We start from the raw sequence: 10,069 nt of genomic DNA, 5'->3' as shown, positions 1-10,069 counted from the left end.
GCCGTGTTGTAGAAGATTCAGGAAGGTGGATGTAGTCCTGCACTGTGGCCTCTTCTCTCAGTCTCTGGCAGACACCAGGTAGGCTCTTCTGAGCCCCCCTTCTTATGTACACTGGGAGGAGACCCTTCCTTCCCCTCCCTGACCCTCCCTGACACCTCCCTAGAGACCCTCCCTAGGGACCCCTCCTAGAGACTGTGACTGAAGATTAACTCTTCATACCAGCCTTGCTGGTCAGGACCATCCTGTCCTTCATCGCTTGCCTCTAGCAGACCCCAGTAAGGTCTCTTTTGTCCTAGCCCTGAGATTTTTTAAAAAGGGCCATATTTAAAGCTCTTCGAGGGTTAGGATAATGAGACCCATCATTGTTACTGGTATTTGGCATACTGGGTACTCCAAGGGGAGTTTGCCAGACTCTGCCTTGTGGGCAGGTTACATTGGGTAGCCTGCCAGGTTGTCCAAAGTAAGAATGAGATAAGAAGGTATTGTGTGGCCGCATTTGCTGGTCATAATGGCTAAAATTTCAAAACAAACAAAAAAAGAACTAATCTTCTCATCTCTATTCAGGTTTCATTATTGTAGGTAAAGAATTGATCTTTCTTGAGAAAAAGCAGTTCTTCCTTCTGAGACTACAATGTGTTCATTTTTCTGTTCTTTAGGTTTGGGGCCACACCTTCCGCCCCTCTCAGAGAGCCCGGCAAGCTACCGAGAGTATCTCGCCCGCACGGCAGAGCCTGGCAAGCTCCCCGTGACGTATTCGATATGCCAGACACAGTAACAACAAAAGTCTCCAATGGAGACGTTACTGGGCCCGCTCGAGCAAATCAATGAACAACGGGAGGACAGTGGACAGTGGATTTATATAATATGCTTATCTTATTCTTGGTCTATGTCAAAACAAGGGTTCTTCTGCAATGTCTATCCCTACTAACAATTATTAATATAAATGATTATTTTGTAGAATTAAGAAGTGTTGGTGCTGGAGAGACAGTACAGCAGGTAGGGCACTTACCTTACGCAAGGCCAAGCTATGTGTGATACCTGACACCACATGGCTTCCCCTGTTCACCACCAGGAGTAATTCCGAATTATAGAGACAGAAGTCGGCCCCAATACCTCTAGGAGTGAGTTGTCTACCCTCACAAAATGCTTTCACCCACTGATATTTTGTAATAAAATAATTTAGAGGAGAATGGGCACTGGTGGAGGATGGGTACTTGATCATTGTATAACTGAAACCCAAGCACAAAAATTTGTAAATCTGCAACTGTACCTCAGGGTGTTTCACTAATAAAAATTTTTAAAAAAAGAATTTAGGCTGGAATAATTTGAGGAGTGGTTTAATTCTACTCAATCTATAATCAAAATTATAGTACCATCATAATGTGTGGGTACCACTGAGATTTATTATAGTGGTAGACCCCAGGGACGGGACACTCACGAGAACACTTACAGGATTATCTGGTACATATAGCTAATATCTGACAGCTCTTATAGTCCCTTTTATAAGAATCTATGGTCACCATAAGGACGGTGTCAGCCTATTTGAACCTCTAGACTTGGTGACTGAGCTGCAACTTATGCAGGAAAGAATTGACATTATCTATTATGCTAAGCGAAATGAGTCAGAAAGAGGGGAACCGACATAGAAAGATTGCATTCATTTGGGTAACGAAAAGTAACAAAACAAGAGACTAACACCCAAGAACAGCTGTGATAAATACCAGGTTGTACACTCCATGGTTTGGAGGCCAGCCGCACACTCTAGGGGTAAAGGCCGCTCAGGTAGAGAAGGGAGCACCAAATAAAGGGTGCTGGGAAGATCTGCCCAGGATGGGAGATGCCTGCTCAAAGTAGTCTACGGACCGAACATGATTGCCACCCAAGGTTTCCTCTTCAGACCACAGCACCCAAAAGGAAAGATAGAACAAAAGGGAGTGCCCTGCCACAGAGGCAGAGTGGGATGGGGGATGGGGGGGTGGGAGGGATACTGGGATTGGTGGGGGTGGAGAATGGGCACTGGTGGTGGATGGGTACTCGATAATTGTGTAACTGAAACCCAAGCACAACAACTTGAAAGTTGACCACTGTACCTCATGGTGTTTCACTAATCAAAACAAAACCAAAACAAAACAACAACAAAAAATTGACATTTTCTACATATATGTGATTGGCAGTTAATTGTGTGGCACTCTTTTTATCTTGGCTTATGGTGAGCTCTTCTTCTTGTGAAAATAAGAGTTTATTTGTGTTCAATCTGAAGTCATTAAAGTGCTATGAGCAAAGAAATAACATAATCATGTTTTTATTTATTTTATTTTATTTTTTTGCAACCGAAAAGCATGAATACTCAGGCATTTATTGTCAAGTTTAACTCCTGGGTTCACTGAGAATACCAAATACTTTTGCCCACCAACTGTACAGTCTGAAGAAGCTCATGGCTTTTTATCCCCACACCCAGGAGAACCCCAACAGACCCACACACTAGAGAAGCAAAGCCCAAACACAGTTCCTGGAGAACCAGGAAGGGAATGCATCAGACATAACACATGAGTGGACCTGAAACCAGAGGGGCAGAAAAGCCCAGGGCCTTCAGCTCAAGACAAGTGGAAACTGCAGTCAAGGGAGATGATCTGATGATGATCAGATCATCTGAGACCATCAACCTCATCCTCTCCTGCAGGGCCATGTCCGATATTAACCCCAGGTTTCAAAGAAGCGAGATTCCCGCCAAAGAGTCCAGTCTTCGCCCTCAAGAGGCAGAGGCCAGCCTTCAGGACAGGGAACATAGAGAGGACGCATCCAGTGTTGCACAGGGTAGACCTCAGGGACGGGACACTCACGAGGAGGCACCTGGTGTCCCTGCTCGGGGTCCTTTCTGCCAATGTCATCCAGCTCGACCTTGTTCCTGCAGAGGTTCTGGGAATCCACGTCCTCCGCCTTCTTCCCACCAAAGAGCCAGTAGCCAGCGCCGGCGCCCGCCAGCAAGGCCAGGAAGAGGTAGGCGTTGTAGGTCATTGCGGTCAGCATCAGCAGGTAGCTCAGGGTCACCTGGAGCACGTGCAGCATCGCCTGCAGGAGGTGACGGGCACTCAGCAGCTGCAGCCGGGGCGCATCCTTGGGGCAGGTTCCGTCTGATCTCGGGACAGGTGAGCACTGGGCTCGGAGCCACTCACCAGCTCTCTTGAGTCCCTCGTAGCCCATCGCTAGCAGGAACACGGCCACGAAAGCCAGGGCCATGGCTGAAGCCGAGTCGATCAGCAGCCCCGCAAACAGCAGCTCGACCTTCTTGTAGCCGAAGTAGAAGGTCATGGGCATCATCAAGGATGTGCCTCCGCTGTGGGAGTGGGGCTCCGACGTTGCTGGGGGCTGGTTTGGAGGTTCCAGGGCGCTGGTGTAACCCATGGACCTCATCCCGGAGTGATGGTGCGAGTGGGCCATTATGCCAGGAAAAGCTGTGTCCTAGAAGATTCAGGAAGGTGGATGGAGTCCTGCACTGAGGCCTCTTCTCTCAGTCTCTGGCAGACGACAGGTAAGGCTCTTCTGAGCCCCCCTTCTTATGTACACTGGGAGGAGACCCTCCCTGTCCCTCCCTGGCCCTCCCGGACACCTCCCCAGAGATCCTCCCTAGGGATCCGCCCTGGAGACCCTCCCTAAAGACCCTCCCTAGAGACCCTCCCTAGAAACTGTGACTGATGATTAACTCTTCAGACCTGCCTTGCTGGTCATGAGCATCCTGTTGTTCATCCATTGCCTCAATCAGGCCCCAGTAATGTCTCCTTCGTCCTAGCCCTGAGATTTTTTTAAAAAAGAACCATATTTAAAGCTCTTCCAAGCACAAAAAAAAAAAAAAAAAAAAAAAAGCTCTTCCAGGCTTAGGAGAATGAGACCATCATTGTTACTGGTATTTGGCATATTGGGTACACCACAGGGAGTTTGCCAGACTCTGCCGTGTGGGCAGGTTACATTTCGTAGCCTGCCAGATTGTCCAAAGTAAGAATGAGATAAGAAGGTGTCACATGGCCGCATTTGCTTGTCATAGGTAAAGGTAAAGGTAAAGGCCCTCCCACTGATCGTCGATTTGCTCGAGCGGGCCCAGTAATGTCTCCATTGGAGACTTCGTTGTTACTGTGTTTGGCATATCGAATACTCTCGGTAGCTTGCCAGGCTCTCCAAGAGGGGCGGAGGCATGGAACTCGGGTCGGCCGAGTTGTTGGTTGCTGGTCATAATGGCTAAAATTTCAAAACAAACAAAAAGAGAACTAATCTTCTCAGCTCTATTCAGGTTTCATTATTGTAGGTAAAGAATTGATCTTTCTTGAGAAAAAGCAGTTCTTCCTTCTGAGACTACAATGTGTTCATTTTTCTTTTCTTTAGGTTTGGGGCCACACTTTCCACCCCTCTCAGAGAGCCCGGCAAGCTACCGAGAGTATCTCGCCCGCATGGCAGAGCCTGGCAAGCTACCCGTGATGTATTCGATATGCCAGACACAGTAACAACAAAGCCTCCAATGGAGGCATTACTGGGCCCGCTCGAGCAAATCAATGAACAACGGGAGGACAGTGGACAGTGGATTTATATAATATGCTTAGCTTTTTCTTGGTCTATGTCAAAACAAGGGTTCTTCTGCAATGTCTATCCCTACTTAATCACTTAATCACTTAACTTCCCGTTAGTCGTCGATTTGCTCGAGCGGGCGCCAGTAACGTCTCCATTTGTCCCTGTCGCGTGCTAGTGTAGCCCAATGGCATCTCCTCGCTCCGGGAACATGGAGGGCCTCAAACCGATCGTTCATGACCTTGACAAAGAAGTCTGACCATCTGGTAGGTGGGCGGCCACGCGGTCTCTTGACATCCCGTGGAATCCAATCAGTAACAGCTCTAGTCCAACGGTCGTCTTTAAATCTCATTACGTGACCAGCCCATCTGATTTTCGACACCTTGGCAAATGAGACAGCGTCCCTGATCCTTGATCGTCGACGGATGTCAGAACTCCGGATTCGTTCTCTCATTTGAGTGAAACGTGATATTCCAAGCATAGCTCTTTCTATTCTTCTTTGGGAGACCTGAATGGCGTTCTCATCTTGTTTGCGTAGGGCCCAGGTCTCTGAGGCATATGTTAATGCAGGAAGAACAGTGGAATCAAAGAGATGTGCCCGGAGCCGGAGGTTCTTCGTCCTCTTAGCTATTTCTTCGACGTTCTTGAAGGCGTTCCAAGCCGCTCTCTTCCTCCTGCGCAGCTCGGGTGCCAGGTCATTTGTCATGTTGACCTCTCGACCTAGGTACACATAGGCTATGTGTACCTATCCCTACTAACAATTATTAATATAAATGATTATTTTGTAGAATTAAGAAGTGTTGGGGCTGGAGAGACAGTACAGCAGGTAGGGCTCTTACCTTACACAAGGCCAAGCTATGTTTGATACCTGACACCACATGGCGTCCCCTGTTCACCACCAGGAATAATTCCAAATTATAGAGACAGAAGTAGGCCCCAAGTACCTCTAGGAGTGAGTTGTCTACCCTCAAAAAATGCTTTGACCAACTGATATTTTGTAATAAAATAATTTAGGGGAATATGGGCACTGGTGGAGGGATGGGTACTCGTTAATAGTATAACTGAAACCCAAGCACAAAAATTTGTAAGTCTACAACTGTACCTCATGGTGTTTCACTAATAAAAATTTTTTAAAAACTAATTTAGGCTGGACTCATTTGAGGAGTGGTTTAGTTCTACTCAATCTACAATCAAAATTATAGTACCATCATAATGTGTGGGCACCACTGAGATTTATTATAGTGGTAGACCTCAGGGACGGGACACTCACGAGAACACTTACAGGATTATCTGATAGATATAGCTAATATCTGACAACTCTATAGTCCCTTATATTAGCATCTATGGTCATCGTAAGCACGGCGTCAGACTATTTGAACCTCTGGACGCGGTAACTGAGCTGCAACTTAAGCAGGAAGAATTGACATTTTCTATTATGCTAAGCGAAATGAGTCCGAAATAGAGGGACAGACATAGACAGATTGCATTCATTTGGGTAACGAAAAGTAACAAAACAAGAGACTAACACCCAAGAACAGCTGTGATAAATACCAGGTTGTTCACTCCATACCTTGGAGGCCTGCTGCACACTCTAGGGGTAAAGGCAACTCAGGTAGAGAAGGGAGCACCAACTAAAGGGTGCTAGAAAGATCTGCCCAGGATGGGAGATGCCTGCTGAATGTTGTCTATGGACCGAACATGATTTCCACCCAATGTCTCTTCTGCAGACCACAGCGCCCAAAAGGAAAGATAGAACAAAAGGGAGTGCCCTGCCACAGAGGCAGAGTGGGATGGGGGATGGGGGGGTGGGAGGGATACTGGGAGTGGTGGGGGTGAAGAATGGGCACTGGTGGTGGGATGGGTACTCGATCATTGTGTAACTGAAACCCAAGCACAACAACTTGAAAGTCTACAACTGTACCTCATGGTGTTTCACTAATAAAAACAAAACAAAACAACAACAACAACAACAACAAAATTGACATTTTCTACATGTATGTGATTGGAAGTTTAATCGTGTGGCACTCTTTTTATCTTGGCTTATGTTGAGCTCTTCTTCTTGTGAGAATCAGAGTTTATTTGTGTTCAATAAGAAGACAGTAAAGTTCTCTGAGCAAGGAATTAGTAGAATCATATTTTTATTTATTTTATTTTCTTTTTTGCAACCGAAAAGCATGAATACTCATGCATTTATTGTCAAGTTTAACTCCTGGGTTCACTGAGAATAACAAATGCTTTTGCCCACCAACTGTACAGTCTGAAGCTCATGGCTTTTTATCCCCACACCCAGGAGAACCCCAACAGACCCACACACTAGAGAAGCAAAACCGGAACACAGTCCCCAGAGAACCAGGAAGGGAATGCATCAGACATAACACATGAGTGGACCTGAAACCAGAGGGGCAGAAAAGCCCAGGGCCTTCAGCTCAAGACAAGTGGAAACTGCAGTCAAGGGAGATGATCTGATGATGATCAGATCATCTGAGACCATCAACCTCATCCTCTCCTGCAGGGTCATGTCCGATATTAACCCCAGGTTTCAAAGAAGCGAGATTCCCGCCAAAGAGTCCAGTCTTCGCCCTCAAGAGGCAGAGGCCAGCCTTCAGGACAGGGAACATAGAGAGGACGCATCCAGTGTTGCACAGGGTAGACCTCAGAGACGGGACACTCACGAGGAGGCACCTGGTGTCCCTGCTCGGGGTCCTTTCTGCCAATGTCATCCAGCTCGACCTTGTTCCTGCTGAGGTTCTGGGAATCCACGTCCTCCGCCTTCTTCCCACCAAAGAGCCAGTAGCCAGCGCCGGCGCCCGCCAGCAAGGCCAGGAAGAGGTAGGCGTTGTAGGTCATTGCGGTCAGCATCAGCAGGTAGCTCAGGGTCACCTGGAGCACGTGCAGCATCGTCTGCAGGAGGTGACGGGCACTCAGCAGCTGCAGCCGGGGCGCATCCTTGGGGCAGGTTCCGTCTGATCTCGGGACAGGTGAGCACTGGGCTCGGAGCCACTCACCAGCTCTCTTGAGTCCCTCGTAGCCCATCGCTAGCAGGAACACGGCCACGAAAGCCAGGGCCATGGCTGAAGCCGAGTCGATCTGCAGCCCCGCGAACAGCAGCTGGACCTTCTTGTAGCCGAAGTAGAAGGTCATGGGCATCATCAAGGATGTGCCTCCGCTGTGGGAGTGGGGCTCCGACGTTGCTGGGGGCTGGTTTGGAGGTTCCAGGGCGCTGGTGTAACCCATGGAGCTCATCCCGGAGTGATGGTGCGAGTGGGCCATTATGCCAGGAAAAGCTGTGTCCTAGAAGATTCAGGAAGGTGGATGGAGTCCTGCACTGAGGCCTCTTCTCTCAGTCTCTGGCAGACGACAGGTAAGGCTCTTCTGAACCCCCCTTCTTATGTACACTGGGAGGAGACCCTCCCTGTCCCTCCCTGGCCCTCCCGGACACCTCCCCAGAGATCCTCCCTAGGGATCCGCCCTGGAGACCCTCCCTAAAGACCCTCCCTAGAGACCCTCCCTAGAAACTGTGACTGATGATTAACTCTTCAGACCTGCCTTGCTGGTCATGAGCATCCTGTTGTTCATCCATTGCTTCAATCAGGCCCCAGTAATGTCTCCTTCGTCCTAGCCCTGAGATTTTTTAAAAAAAGAACCATATTTAAAGCTCTTCCAAGCACAAAAAAAAAAAAAAAAAAAAAAAGCTCTTCCAGGCTTAGGAGAATGAGACCATCATTGTTACTGGTATTTGGCATATTGGGTACACCAAAGGGAGTTTGCCAGACTCTGCCGTGTGGGCAGGTTACATTTCGTAGCCTGCCAGATTGTCCAAAGTAAGAATGAGATAAGAAGGTGTCACATGGCCGCATTTGCTTGTCATAGGTAAAGGTAAACATAAAGGCCCTCCCACTGATCGTCGATTTGCTCGAGCGGGCCCAGTAATGTCTCCATTGGAGACTTCGTTGTTACTGTGTTTGGCATATCGAATACTCTCGGTAGCTTGCCAGGCTCTCCAAGAGGGGCGGAGGCATGGAACTCGGGTCGGCCGAGTTGTTGGTTGCTGGTCATAATGGCTAAAATTTCAAAACAAACAAAAAGAGAACTAATCTTCTCAGCTCTATTCAGGTTTCATTATTGTAGGTAAAGGATTGATCTTTCTTGAGAAAAAGCAGTTCTTCCTTCTGAGACTACAATGTGTTCATTTTTCTTTTCTTTAGGTTTGGGGCCACACTTTCCACCCCTCTCAGAGAGCCCGGCAAGCTACCGAGAGTATCTCGCCCGCATGGCAGAGCCTGGCAAGCTACCCGTGATGTATTCGATATGCCAGACACAGTAACAACAAAGCCTCCAATGGAGGCATTACTGGGCCCGCTCGAGCAAATCAATGAACAACGGGAGGACAGTGGACAGTGGATTTATATAATATGCTTAGCTTTTTCTTGGTCTATGTCAAAACAAGGGTTCTTCTGCAATGTCTATCCCTACTAAAAATTATTAATATAAATGATTATTTTGTAGAATTAAGAAGTGTTGGGGCTGGAGAGACAGTACAGCAGGTAGGGCTCTTACCTTACACAAGGCCAAGCTATGTTTGATACCTGACACCACATGGCGTCCCCTGTTCACCACCAGGAATAATTCCAAATTATAGAGACAGAAGTAGGCCCCAAGTACCTCTAGGAGTGAGTTGTCTACCCTCAAAAAATGCTTTGACCAACTGATATTTTGTAATAAAATAATTTAGGGGAATATGGGCACTGGTGGAGGGATGGGTACTCGTTAATAGTATAACTGAAACCCAAGCACAAAAATTTGTAAGTCTACAACTGTACCTCATGGTGTTTCACTAATAAAAATTTTTTAAAAACTAATTTAGGCTGGACTCATTTGAGGAGTGGTTTAGTTCTACTCAATCTACAATCAAAATTATAGTACCATCATAATGTGTGGGCACCACTGAGATTTATTATAGTGGTAGACCTCAGGGACGGGACACTCACGAGAACACTTACAGGATTATCTGATAGATATAGCTAATATCTGACAACTCTATAGTCCCTTATATTAGCATCTATGGTCATCGTAAGCACGGCGTCAGACTATTTGAACCTCTGGACGCGGTAACTGAGCTGCAACTTAAGCAGGAAAGAACTGACATTTTCTATTATGCTAAGCGAAATGAGTCCGAAATAGAGGGACAGACATAGACAGATTGCATTCATTTGGGTAACGAAAAGTAACAAAAGAAGAGACTAACACACAAGAACAGCTGTGATAAATACCAGGTTGTTCACTCCATACCTTGGAGGCCTGCTGCACACTCTAGGGGTAAAGGTAGCTCAGGTAGAGAAGGGAGCACCAACTAAAGGGTGCTAGAAAGATCTGCCCAGGATGGGAGATGCCTGCTGAATGTTGTCTATGGACCGAACATGATTTCTACCCAATGTCTCTTCTGCAGACCACAGCGCCCAAAAGGAAAGATAGAACAAAAGGGAGTGCCCTGCCACAGAGGCAGAGTGGGATGGGG

At 47.3% G+C, this 10,069-nt stretch overlaps 2 protein-coding genes across 2 annotated transcripts; both read right to left on the bottom strand.

Moving 5' to 3' along the window:
- Positions 1-2,694: 2,694 nt before the first annotated feature.
- On the bottom strand, positions 2,695-3,438 carry LOC130028017 (high affinity copper uptake protein 1-like). Its single transcript, XM_056118776.1, has one exon. The coding sequence runs from the start codon at positions 3,436-3,438 to the stop codon at positions 2,695-2,697; it is 744 nt and encodes a 247-aa protein (XP_055974751.1).
- Positions 3,439-7,080: 3,642 nt separating this feature from the next.
- On the bottom strand, positions 7,081-7,824 carry LOC130028015 (high affinity copper uptake protein 1-like). Its single transcript, XM_056118775.1, has one exon. It carries the CDS (start codon positions 7,822-7,824, stop codon positions 7,081-7,083), a length of 744 nt encoding a protein of 247 aa, XP_055974750.1.
- Positions 7,825-10,069: the final 2,245 nt, after the last annotated feature.

The sequence above is a fragment of the Sorex fumeus genome, unplaced genomic scaffold, assembly GCF_029834395.1.
Source record: "Sorex fumeus unplaced genomic scaffold, SorFum_2.1 ptg000038l, whole genome shotgun sequence".
In the NCBI taxonomy this organism is placed as follows: domain Eukaryota; kingdom Metazoa; phylum Chordata; class Mammalia; order Eulipotyphla; family Soricidae; genus Sorex; species Sorex fumeus.
This window is presented reverse-complemented; position numbering and strand designations above follow the sequence as displayed.

Excerpts from the sequence above, each read along its gene's own strand:
- LOC130028017 (XM_056118776.1), bottom strand. The coding sequence starts at position 3,438 with ATGGCCCACTCGCACCATCACTCCGGGATGAGGTCCATGGGTTACACC.
- LOC130028015 (XM_056118775.1), bottom strand. The coding sequence starts at position 7,824 with ATGGCCCACTCGCACCATCACTCCGGGATGAGCTCCATGGGTTACACC.